This window comes from Otolemur garnettii, unplaced genomic scaffold (genome assembly GCF_000181295.1).
Source record: "Otolemur garnettii isolate 467f Iridium unplaced genomic scaffold, OtoGar3 scaffold00186, whole genome shotgun sequence".
Lineage (NCBI taxonomy): Eukaryota > Metazoa > Chordata > Mammalia > Primates > Galagidae > Otolemur > Otolemur garnettii.
The window spans coordinates 1,395,436-1,409,253 of NW_003852581.1; the positions used below are offsets into that span (position 1 = coordinate 1,395,436).

A 13,818-nucleotide genomic window follows, 5' to 3' on the forward strand; every position below is an offset into this window, starting at 1 on the left:
ATACCCCCTGGGCAAAAATAAAGCCCTAAGCATTGTGGTATCAGTTGAGATCATGAAAGAAGCTTGGTATTTCACCCTATCACATCAAGAGGGGTTCAGTGGGGGAACATTGACTTCCACTTCTGGCTGGTAGTATTAGGCAGTGCCTGTACTTTCTCTGATGTTTCAGAGCATCAGAAGAGTCTGGCAAAAATAGAATATTTGAGTGATATCCAGAATGTCATAAGATAGTAGCAAAAATGCCATGGTTTGATTGAAAACCACATGTTTATTCTAAGGAAAGAAGATTTTCCAAGGAAAATCTCAGCTCTTAAGAAAAAGCAATAAATAGATGCCAACATCAACATAACAAAAATGTTAGGCTTATTGCACAAGGGTTTTAAAGCAACTGTCACAAAATAATTCAAGAAGAAACTACAATCAGACTTAAAACAAAAGCATACAATTTCTCAACAGCAAAACATAAAGCCTCAGTAAAGAAATAGAAAATACATGTATAAAGGGTCACTAAACAGAAATGTTAGAATTGAAAAGTTCAATAACTACAACAATCAGAGAAAAAAGAACAAAACAAAAAAAAATCTCAACAAATAAGCTAAAAAGCAGAATAGAAAGAACAGGAATGAATTAACCATTGAGAACAATAGAAATACATAATTCAAATATCAGAAAGTAAATAGATTGAAAAAAAATAAACAGACCTAGGGGTCTATGGGATTATAATTATCTGACTCTCATGTTATTAGAGTGCTGAAAGAAAAGGAGAAAGAAGGTGGAGCTGAAAAAATACTGTCAAAAATTCGTGAGTACTTCTTCAAATTAGCAAAAACATCAACATATATATTCTAGAAGCTAAATAAATCCCAAACAGTATAAACCCAGAGAAACTCATAGTCAAGCAAATCAGAGTCAAACTTCTTAAAACTAAAGGTAAATTAAAAATTGTTGAAAGCAACAAAAAAAAAATCCTTAGCTATTGGGAATAATAAGTCAAATGACAATAGTTTCTCATTAGAGGGTAGAAGGAACTGACAAGCTTTTTAAAGTGATAAAACAAAAGAATTGTCAACTACAAATTCTATATCTAGTGAAATTATCCTTTAGGAATGAAGAGGAAAACAATCATATTTTCAGGTGAAGGAAAATGAAAATAATTTGTCACTAGTCAGCATACCCTAAAAGAATAGCTGAAATAAGTTCTCTAAAAAGGAAGAAAATAGTAACAAAAGGAATTTGGGACACTAAGAAGGACAAATAGCATGGTAAGAAAAATATGGGTAAATATAAAAGGTCTTCTTACTTCTCTTGAGTTTTCTAAATTATATTAAATAGTTTAAGCAAAAAAAGTGTGTGTGTGTGTATATATATATATATAAACACTGTCTAATTTAGTTCTCATTGGAGGTAGAGGGAATACTTAAGATAATTATAAATGTAGAGGGTAAAGAGAAATAAAGGAAGCAAACTTTTCTACATTCACTGAAACTGTTAAAACATTGACACAATTTACTGGGATAAGTTATGGATATATAATACCTAGAACAACCACTAAAAAATCTATACTTAAAAAAGATGTCCCCAAAAGCATTAGAGGCAAATCAAAAAGTAATTCTAAAACAAGTTTAAGTAATCTATAGGAAAGCATGACAAAGAACACTGGTAAACAGAAAATAGAACAAACAGAAAACCAAAAAAAAAAAAAAAATTACACATCTAGCGTAATATATCAATAATTGAAATTTTTAGAAAACATACCAGTTAAAGACAGAGATTGACAGAGTAGATAAATAAAACAAAATGTCCCAACTGTATGTTGTCTATAAGAATCTTACTTCAAATATCATAAAAATTATTATATATACTCATATGTATATTTCATATATATTGAATTTCATATACATGAATTTACCTATCCTCTTTTATAATATAATATAAATTATTGTATATATTCTCATATGTATATTTCATATTGAATATAAATTTCATATATTGAATTTCATATATATATGAATTTATCCATCCTCTTTTACTTTCATGTATTTTTTATTTCCTCTTTATACTTGTATTTTCTATTTCTTTTCTGAGACTTTATATTTTGCTGTTGAGACATTGTATGCTTTTGTTTTAAGTCTTCTTGTAGTTTCTTCTTGAATTATTTTGTGACAGTTGCTTTAAAACCCTTGTTTACTGTCATATATGAAAGTAAATGAAGATGGGTAAATTCATACATAAGAGATACATTGGAGAGAGGAATTTGGTAAACTCATACCTATCAGGTATATCCCTTACTTTCAGAGAAAATTGCACACTTACAACTTTGACTTAAATATACTAAAGTAAACTATGTAACCAAAACATGTGTACTCCCATAATATTCTAAAATTTAAGAAAAAAAATTAAAAAGTTGGAAAAATGCACCATACAATTGTTAATCCAAAGAAAGCAGGAGCTTCTTTACTGATATTAAATAAAATCTGGTTCAGAACACAGAAAATTACCAAGGATCAGAACAAAGAAAATTATCAAGGATGGAGATAGTTACTACATAATAATAATAGGATTAATCTAATAAGAAGATGTAGCAATCCTAAGTGTTTATGCAGCAAATAATAAGGCAGCAAAATGTGTGAAACAAAATCTTATAGAACTGAAAGGAGAAACAGATAAATCCACAATTATCCACAATTAAAGACTTCTCTATTCCTTTCTCAGCAACTGGTAGAAGTATTAGGGAGAAAATGATCAAGAATATAGAATAACTGGGGGGCGCCTGTGCTCAGTGGGTAGGGTGCCAGCCTCATATACTGAGGGTGATAGGTTTGAACCTGGCTCCAGCCAAACTGTAACAAAAAATAGCCGGGCATTGTGGTGGGTGCCTGTAATCCCTGCTATTTGGAGGCTGAGGCAAGAGAATTGCCTAAGCCCAAGAGCTAGAGGTTGCTGTGAGCTGTGATATCACTGCACTCTACCGAGGGCAACAAAGTGAGACTCTGTCTCTAATAAATAAATAAATAATGCAAAAAATAAAAAAGAATATAGAATAACTCAACAACATTGTTAAATCAATGAATCTAACTGACATTTATAGAATATTCTACCTAACAATATAATACACATTCTTTTCAAGTGGCCATAGGACATATACTAAAAGAGATCATATATTTGATCATAAAAGAGAACTTAACCATTTTAAAAGAATTTATCTCATGCAGAATATGTCCCCTGACCACAATGGAATCAAACTATAAATAACTAACAGAAATAAAATATGAAAATCTCTAAACAGTTTGAAATCTCTAAACAATATACTTTTCTCAATATTTTTAAATAAATTACATTTTATTTTATTTTTATTTCTGATTATTGTGTGGATACATGCATTTTGGTTACATAGTTTGCATTTGTATGGTTGTCCTTCACCCAGGCAGTGTGAAAAATACTCATGCAACGATGCAACATACCCACTGGGCGGAAATTTACCCATCCCTTCTCTCCCTCCCCTCAGTTTGAACTTTTTTGGAAAGTAGTGTGGATATTCCTCACAGAAGTAAAAGTAGATCTACCATTTGATCCTGCAATCCCACTACTAGATATTTATGCAAAGGGAAAAAAAGATATTTTATCATAAAGACACTTGCACTTGAATGTTTATAGTAGCACAATTCAAAATCACAAAGATATAGAAACAACTCAAATGTCCTTGTATAAATGAATGGATTAATAAATTGTGGTATATATGTATCATTAGATATTTTTCTGCCATAAAAAATATGTAGACCTGATATCTTTTGTAACAACCTAGATGAAATTGGAGACCATTTTCCTAAGTGAAGTATCACAAGAATGGAAAAACAAACACCACTCAATACTAAATTAGAACTAGTTGATCAAAACCTACATGATTGTATGGAAACAATACACTTTTAAATAATCCTTAGGTACATAAAATTGAAAGAAATGAAAATACAACATAACAAAATTAGTGATACACAACTAAAGCCATGCTAAGAGGGAAATTTATAGCATTAAATCTTTATGTTAGAAAACAGAAAAGGTTTAAAATCAATAAGGTAAGTTTCTACATCAAGCAATTAGACAAAGAAGAGCAAAAAAAATAACAAGCAAAGAAATGAAATAATAAACATAATAACAAAATAATTTTTGTGGTACGAACTTGAAAAACCCATTCTTTTAGCAATTTTAAAACAGAAATCAATAAAACTGAAACCAGGGGAATACTAGTCATTAAATACTAGTTTTTAATAGTCTGACTAAACAATAATGCAATGCTTGCCTAATAAATGTATAATCAACTCTTGTGAAGAAGTATTTTTACTTGTGTCTTTCTGTTCTTAATTAAGTGAAGCATCTTGGGATGCAGTTTGTTAATATGGCTCTCACAGGTCTACTCCTGACCCCATCTCACCTGCAGAATATAGCGAATTTGCTGTTTTGTAAACTCAGGCAATCCTTTAGGAATCAATGATTCGATGTCTTCTGACTGTAAGAAAAGAGATGCTTATATAATGAATAGATATACATTGGCATTTTAATCTTAGTGTCAGCAGCACACATACTTTTGTGTTAATGGGGCATATTGTTAGGGTTATTAAAAGATTAATTCACCTTTTCATTTCTAGCCTTATCCGTTTTTACTTTAAAAAATTAATTACTCTACATATACCATAGAAAAAACACTGAATTCCAGGCATTTTAGGGAAAAGCATTGGAAAAAAAATTAGATCTTCCATTTCTATTTTTTTTTTTTTTTTAGACTTGAAGATTCATTCCGTTTGCAGTTCTTTCCCCTGCGTCATCGAACAGAAGTTCCCAGGAACAAAAACACCATCTACAAGTGTCATGGTGTCACAGCTCACAGCAACCTCAAACTCTTGGCCTCAAGCGATTCTCCTGCCTCAGCCTCCCAAGTAGCTGCAATTACAGGTGCCAGCCACAACACGCAGCTATTTTTTGGTTGCAGTGGTTACTGTTTAGCTGGTCCAGGGCAGGTTGAAACCCACCAGCCTTGGTGTTATGTGGCTAATGCCGTAACTGCTGTGCTATGGGTGCCGAGCCTTCCATTTCTATTTTTAAAAGGAGAAATTTAAAAACAAAATGGTCTATTCAACACCGTTAAGCACTTTATTCTTTGTATCTGTCAGCAACTGGAAGTTTTGTTGCGTGATGTGCCATTTTAGAGGCTGATTTTTTAAATTTAAAAATGCATTGTTGTAAGATTTATTGAGAATTTACATAGAGCTACGGTGACTTTTGAAAGATTTTGATGGTGCCACAGCAACATTGAGAAGTTTCAATTAATTCTAAGTGAGAAGCTGAATTGATATAAGTACCCTTTAGAGGCAATTTAGGACTTACTGAATTATTGCAATGAATGCAGTATGGCAATACCTTAGAAATGAGGACAAAAATTGACACAAAGAAGCAAGTGTTATCTTTATTACACTGAAATTACAAAGTGCCCCTAAAGTTGCCCTGCATAGGGAAAATGGGAAATTGTAGCTAAATATACCATTATTTACAAGATATTCATTACAAAATTTTACAAAATATATAAAAAATACTTTCTATGGGTTGGCTACCTCTTCCTACACACACACACTCTTATCCCACTTACGACAAATGCATTTCGAGATATCTGCCATTATTAAAGTTTATTAATTTTGCCTATGTATGGAGATTTTGTAATACCCTTCAGTTCTTTCTCTATATGATTACTTATTCTATTATAAGCAATTATTAACAAAATGTACATATATAATAGTATTAACACTTGAGGGCTTCGAGGTTAAGGGCTATTTGATGTGGCACACACAAATAAGGTGTTGAAAACTAAATTTATTGTTTATTTAGTTAATCATGTAGATCAGCAATGTCCAAATTTTTGGCTTTTTTGGATCACATTAGAAAAATAATTGTCTTGGGCCACACATTAAACATGCAAATACGAAGGAAAGTTGATTACCAAAAAAAAAAAAAAGAAACCTTCATACCTTAATATATAATTATGGTCATACCCACCACCACAGATAAGCACAAAAGTGTTCACATAATAATCTTAATTATATAGTGGCCCATTCAGAGAATCTTTAAAAATGATTGAGTAGGTCCCAAGTGTGTGATCACTAATACAGAAAATGTACATATCTAAATAATAAAATTGTTTTGATATTTTTATTGTAAAAGTAATAGAAAAGTGGGTAACATATATCTAATGTAGTATTTAACACTCTATGGGAGAAACTACCGTAATACATTAACGTCTAGTTCAGTGGAAGTACTTGAAATTCTCAGTGAGTTCTCAAGGTGCTTATGAGATAGTTTGGTTCTAATTTTACTATTAAGGTACTTCATTCTTCAAAATAATTGTTCTCCAATATAAGTGTAATGACATGAAAAAGGCATAATTATGAAACAAGGGATATTTATCTCTGGGAAGATACTACCTATAAAAGTCTAGTAAAGAGATATGATTAAATTTTTCTTTAAGATGAATGTAAGATTGTAGCTCTATGCATTCCATTTGAAAATTGGCTGGTAACCTATTTAAGTCAACTGAAAATGGAGTGGCAAATGAACCAAAATATTGATTATTTTCCCAGAAATATTGAAATATTTCAAATTATTTTATCAAATCAAAAAACAAGGTTGAATCTTTTTTGCTATTTACAGGTCTGTGTTTACCCAATGTATTGTAATGTATAAACTTATTTGCCTTAATTTTAGTTTGCCATAATTTCAATTTCACTTTGAAACAACTGTGATGATTTCAAACATTATACTGATAAATTGGTTTTCATCTTGAAAATGCATGTTTAAACTCATTTCAATGAGCAGTTAGATCCACTAAAAGTGCTAAATCTCTAATCAAGTTTTTTTTTACCAAGTTGTGGCACAAATTTGGTTTTTGATACCATAAATAACTTGATAACATGCCACAAATCATAAAATCTCTTCAACATTTGGCCTTAACTTAGCCATCTTCTGAAAACTAAATGGTATCACTATAGTCAGCATGAATACTTGTAATGAATGCCTGGAACTGGCTATGATTCAATCCCTTACCCCTTATGAAATTCACAGTCTTGATGAAAATTTGCATGACATTATCCATTTTTAAAACTTTTGAACACAAATTTTCTTGATGTCCTATGTAATTATACTTTACAAACATGCTTTTGGGTAGCAACTGCATCATCTTCTATTAATTTTACAAGTCCCTCTCTTTTACCTACTATCACTAGGGTACCATCAGTAACTATATCAGATATGTTGACAATGGACAAATGAAATCACTTTAACATATTTTTATTACTTTGTATAATCTCTTGATTTAGTTGTGTCTTTTAATGGCACTAATGAAGCCTTCTCTTCAGTGATATTATATTAATAATCAGTAATCTACTAAAAATGGAAAGTTGAGCCATATTTGTGCCATCAGTGTTATCATCCATTGCCAAAGCATAACATTTAAAATTAGCAGCTTTACTCTCTAAACTTCTTTCAATAAATTTTCCTATTTCTTCAATTCGCCTAGTTGTGGGAGGGTGAGACAAACTGATTTTAGAAATATCCTCCCTTTTTTTCAGGGCAAATTTTATCTTCCATACTTTCCATACATTGCTTAATAAACTTATCACCAGTAAATGGTTTTAATTTCTTTACCATTAAATGTTACCACATAATTAGCTTTTACAATGGAATCCATCTGAGTTGTAACTTTCAAAAAAATTTTGTTGAAGACAGGTTGTTTTAATTCTTCTATTTTTCTTCACAACACAACATAATTTTTTATACACATTGAAGGTGTTTTTGTCCATAATGCCTTTTCAAATTATAGTATTTGAAAACTTGCACAAATTCCCTAATATTTGCCTCCACAAAAAATATTCATCTTTCCACTTTAATCTTCCTTCATCCATAATTTTTATTTTGGGTGTTCTGTTTTTCTTTTGAAACTAAGTAGAAGCTATGCTGGGATTAAAAAATAATAATAGATACAAAATTGTATTTACTTTCATTATTAAAATTAATTGACAGGAAAATAAAAAGCAAGGTTTGGGCCCTTATACATCTTGGCTACCAATACAGGGCAAGGTGGATGGCCAACTGTAAAATGCAGCGGGCAATGTGTGCGGTGATGCTGAGATGTGGAAGTACCCTTAATAATCAAATGAGAATGCTTACCTGACTTCTAAATAATAATAAATGGCCTAATGTTGAAATGGTGGGTTAAAATATTATTGATAATCACTGTCCCATCAAGGCATCATGAATGCACGTAACTTGTGATGGTGTTAATTAGACTTTCTGCACTTGGAAGATAGCACACTAGAAGCCACACACTGCTATAAAACCGAAGCCACACATTCATAGTGAGAGTCCATGTATGTTTATTTTATGTGACACTATGACACAATGTTGTAATCTACAAAGTTCACTCTCAAGAACCGTGCAATCAAGTCCCAACAAAAAAAAATACCATAATGTTTTAAGTAAGTTTATGATTTTGTGCACTCTAGCCTGGGAAACAGAGCGAGACTCTGTCTCCAAATAAATAAAAAAATAATTAATTAACTAAAACATTTAAATACTGTTAAGATACAGCCACCTTGAAAGTGAGAGATATACTGACTTTGTAACAAATAAGGGGGGGTATGTTTAATGTATACTATGCTGATTAATAACATTATTAATGTATGCTTTTACTATGAAGGCATAAAAATAACAAAGAGAAACAAAAAGGCAAAACAGCTCTTTGAGGAGATATCATCACTGTTCTCTGGAATTGCTAGCTTTTCTGTAAATAAAAGTGGAATTGTTGATCTCTCATCTGCTTCTCCATTGATTAGTTTGGGTGATAGGCGGATCGACTCCTCGGTCTGGACACAAATATCAGAATCTACTTTGTTATCTACTATATTTAATTTTTGACTATATTTGCACTTACCTCATCAGTAGACTCAAAGTCCTGTTTGCTGCAAAAATTTAAAAAAAGGTAGACAACCTTAGGAAAATGTATTCACTGATTATATATAAATGATTGTCTTCTATTAATTTTATCTTGCTTTTGATATATCATAATGGCACTTATTCAATTTATAATCACAAATGAAAATAATTTTTCTGCAATTAGCTGATCTATTAAAATGAACAACATCTGAAAAATAAGACAATAAAATATGTAGAAATTGTTAGTACCATCCACTAGCACCAGTTCATTTGTGGCTACATTAGAAGTCCTCAGTGCTTGGCAATAAATGCACCCTGGGTGAACAAATGCCACTAATACTTTTTGTTTGTTTGTTTCAGACAGAGTCTTGGTTGCCTTTTGTAGAGTGCCGTAGCATCTTAGCTCACAGCAACCCCAAACTCTTGGGTTCAAGTGATCCTCTTGCTTCAGCCTCCCAAGTAGCTGGGATTATAGGAACATGTCACAACACCCAGCTATTTTTAGAGATAAGGGTCTCGCTCTGATGCAGGCTGGTCTCCAACCTGTGAGCTCAGGCAATCTACTCACCTCAGCCTCCCAAGTGCTGGGATGACAGGCGTGAACCACTGCGTCTGGCCCAATAAAAGTTTTATTCCCCCCCTCTTTTCCACTTCTTGTATTGTTCCTTTTCAGTACTGATTTCAGCTCCTCTCAAAAGTGTTTTCAAATTCTTCATACCATTTTTGTCAAAATTAAAACTTGTAAGACAAACCTGAGTAACTCATTCAATCTATACTACAGTATATTTGGCAGCGATGAGGCTTGAAGGGTATTTGAATCTCTACATATGGTCAAAACCTTAAGTAAAAAGACCAAAATTCTAGCGGGATAATAGAATTTCGAGCAGCATAATGAGGTTTTGGCCATAGGAATTAAAAAGCCCTCCCTTTGTGAAGCCATATTAGCAAATCTTCAGGAGAATTGCTAGCAGTTCTGTCAGACTGGCGCTTACTCCTTTGGGAATTGTGAGAATTGGAAAGAATAGTGTTGTCTCAGACAATAGACAGGTCTTTATTTTTGTCCACTTGCTCCCTCTCTACTTAGTAGAATTATTTTCTAAATACATATGGTGAACATACTTCTCAAGTCAAACATTAATTAGTACACATATTACAACAGTAAGACAATATTTTTTTTTAAAGTAAAACAGTTTTAGTACATTAGTTGCTACTATTTAAGTAATTGCTTGTATTATATTGCTTACAGTCATAAGTGGGTAATAGCTTTCGTAAGTGTGATGTATATGTAAGTTGGATGTTTATGACTTGGGGACTACCTATATCGTTTGACAGCAATATTCACAGGGCATGATTAAAACATAGAAAAGGAACATCTAGAGCAGACATCCTCAAACTACAGCTCGCAGGCCACATGCAGCCTGCCTAGGACATTTATCCAGCCCGCTGCGTGTTTTTGCCACGGCTACCTGTCCTGCTTAGGAGCCAACTTGTCCTGGGGCCTGCAGTCCGGCCCTCCAATGGTCTGAGGGACAGTGAATTGGCTCCCTGTTTAAAAAGTTTGAGGACCCCTGACCTAGACCAATTGAACATCTAAGAGAAGGCTTTGCAAAAAAGCTGGGTCATAGCGATACAGGGTTCCCTGTTCAAGGCTGGACAGGGGCCCCAGTTTCCTAGGCCTGGGTAATTTCATGAAGGGACTGCATTCATTTATTATTATGCTCATTGACTTTGATAATGTGTCTCTTATCTGCCAAGTCCTGGCCGAATGTAATTCTCAAGATCTTATACCCCTAGACAAGGGACCCACGTGGAGACTTCCCACTTGGGTCTTTTCCTCTGCCAGAATCTCTGGTGCTTTTTATTCCTTCTGTATTCCTTTCTATCTAATAAATCCTATCTTACCACTGATCTGTGGTCTATGGACGCATTCTTCCAATCCCCAAGACTAAGGACCTACTGCAGGAAGAAATACCAGTAACATTTTTGGGGCCCACCCAGGATTGAAGATCTGTAGCAAGGAATGGGACCATTTAACTCTATTCTGTTTTTTTCTATAATCATAATAATGGAGACTAATAATCTAGATGCCCATTAGCCCCTAAAAGTGCACAGCCTGGCTGCTGACCTCCAGGTCATGGGCTAGAAACTGTTGAGGGATGAAATTTCTAATTCTCCTTAGCTCCAAAAGAAAGGCGCTGAAGGGAATGTTGTATTCCACATATGCATAAATGTATTCTTGATCTACGTGTATGACTTAATTAAAAAAAAGGAGGCTTCTGAACCCATTCTGTTTCCACTCCTTTTCTCTGATTGAGAGCTGAGCAAACAGAAGTAGCACCCAGAAGTCCTAGGGTCCCTAGAAATAGTTCTGACCCCACAGCACTAGAGAGCCTTCTGAAAATGTGCTCTCCCAGCTCTTTTACTATCCACTCATAGTTTCCTGGGTCCCAAACCTCTTCTACTTATCTCTAAAGACCCCTGCCATTTTCTCTCTCTCTCTCCTTGTAGTTTGCTTGCTTTGTTTAAAGATTGGTAGGGGATCACTATTTATATTTAGTTAAGTTTGTACTGGCTCTCTCTGGTATTTTTCAGATGTTGCAAGGTCCCTTTTCATCGCCTTTCACTCCAAAATTAAATTCAGTTAGCGTTTCTGCATGTTTTTGAAAAATGCTGAACTGTGTTAATGGTTAGAGGGGTTAGAGGCCAAGAAGTAGGCTCTGAACAAAAGGGCAACATGACTCCTGTACAGGGATTCTCTGGGCAACCAGGAGCCTACCTGGGGAAAGCCCAGGGAACATTCCGCAGGCAAGAACAGCCCTAAACCTTAGAGTACAGTTCATTCTATTCTTAGGAAAACAGAAAATTTAAAGAAAACCTTTAAAAAATTAAGGGTAAAGAAAAGGACCCTGGATACTTGATTATTTTCTGGTCTATTAGTGGAAATGGAAAAGTTCAAAGACATTCCAGGTTTCTCTAAGACTTCAACTAATTGTATAACTAATTCTCATGCAAAAATTTAAAAATATCTCTCAACCCTTTTTTTAACTGAGGTTGACTACTGCTGCCTTGCTAATGTTTCAGAAAGAAAAGAGGATGGCAAACAAAGCATTTAATAACTGCTTGTGATAAAAAGCCTATTTTACTTTCTTACTGGAAATTTAGAAAAAGCTTGTTAAGATTACATATGCAGGTACCACACAGCTGTTTTCTGCATGGCTGGGCTTGTCCCTACTTTGATTGACAGGTATATACTCAATTCCAAGTGCAGAAAAGGGGCAGAACTTGCAACAAGTGGGATGAGGCTCCCATATACTTGATTTTTTGGTCTGTGCTTCTGGCTGCAATAAGCACAGGAGAGCCCACAGGTATACAAAGTGCTACACTGGTAATCATGGCTAAATCCAGACAAGTGCGTAGAGTGGGGAGATGGTCCTCCTCAGGAATTCCTCCCCAAGCAGCAGAAGGATGCTTCCTTTTCTTTGGCCAGAGGCTTCCTGGTTTAGTCAGAGGATGCTTTGACAACCTAAGAACACAGAGGCTGGGATTGATTAAGATTCTGGACATTTGTTCTTTCCCACAGATGGGTGACATTCTCTCTTTAGGAGAAGAACTCAGTAATATGTTCTATTACCAAGAGAACTTTCATCAGATGGGACCACTATGGCTCCTGGATACCTGATTTTTGTACCTATGCTGACAGAACATCCCTCTGGGCTGTATTCTAAAACATTGAAAAATATTTTATCCCCAGACGCTCAGGAAGAAATGTATGGTTTTCTTCTGCACCCAGGCCTGGCCTTAGTATCTACTCTCTAATGGTGAATAATGTCCACCAGAGGGTACTCTAAATTATGGTAAACGAAAAGAGAAGTAGTCTGAAGTACCCTATGTCCAATCTTACTTTTTTCTCAGAGACAATCCCCAACTGTACAAAACCTGTCAGATAGATCCAGCTCTCCTGGCTGTAGTAATTTTCCCAAATGGCCAGGGATTCCTGAGAGAGATGCTGTAACCACCTAGTTCAAACTTGCCATGTACTTCTTCTGCACCTTCCTCTATGCATTTAGAAAAATCCAAAAAGGAGTCTGTTCCAAGAGTTTCCTCTGATCCTGTTGGGATCCACAGAAAGCAACTGTATCCTTCCTTATGTCCTTTGATTGTCTGACAGATTTAAAACAAATCAAGGTTGATTTAGGAAAATTTTCTGATGACACAGATAGGTACACAAATGTTCTCCAAGAGTTAGGGCAAAGCTTTGATCTCTCTTAGAGAGATATAATACTACTACTACATCAAAATTTAACTTTGAATGAGAAAAATAAAGTCTTGGATGAGGTGAGAAAGTGGGGTGATTTGTGGTTCATGTCCAATACTAATAATAGAATGTCCTCTGAAAAAAGGGACAGATACCCCAAGGGAAGACAGGCAGTTACCTTTGAGGATCTTGAATGCGACCCTGAGAAACAAGATGACTGGTGGCATAAACATTTTATAACATGTACCCTGGAAGGTTTGTCGATCCAAGAGAAATCTTATGAATTATTCTAAGTTGTCTACTATTTACCAGGAGCAAAATGAAAGTCTCTCAGCCTTTCTTGAGCAGCTTAGGGAGGTGATGAGAAAACATGCTCACCCAACATCTTAGAGGGCCAAACTATTTTAAAAGATAAACTTATCATTGAAGCTGTCCTGCATATTAAAAGAAAACTTTAAAAATTGGCTCTAGGCCCCAATCATAACCTGGAGAACCTTCTTAAAATGGCCACAGTGGTTTTAATTATAATTGAGATCAGGAGGAAGAGAAGAAAAAAAAGAATAAAAAAAGAATGACAGCTTTATTAATGGCAG

At 34.3% G+C, this 13,818-nt stretch overlaps 1 protein-coding gene across 1 annotated transcript in view; it reads right to left on the bottom strand.

The window, feature by feature from the left end:
* Positions 1-13,818, bottom strand: part of POF1B (POF1B, actin binding protein) — a 117,843-nt gene that overhangs the window by 34,072 nt on the left and 69,953 nt on the right. The window contains exons 7-8 of the mRNA XM_012812067.1: positions 8,969-8,996; positions 4,427-4,501 (exon numbers count right to left, since the gene is read on the bottom strand). Coding sequence (XP_012667521.1) covers positions 4,427-4,501; positions 8,969-8,996 — 103 coding nt within the window. The remainder of the gene's footprint in view (positions 1-4,426; positions 4,502-8,968; positions 8,997-13,818) is intronic.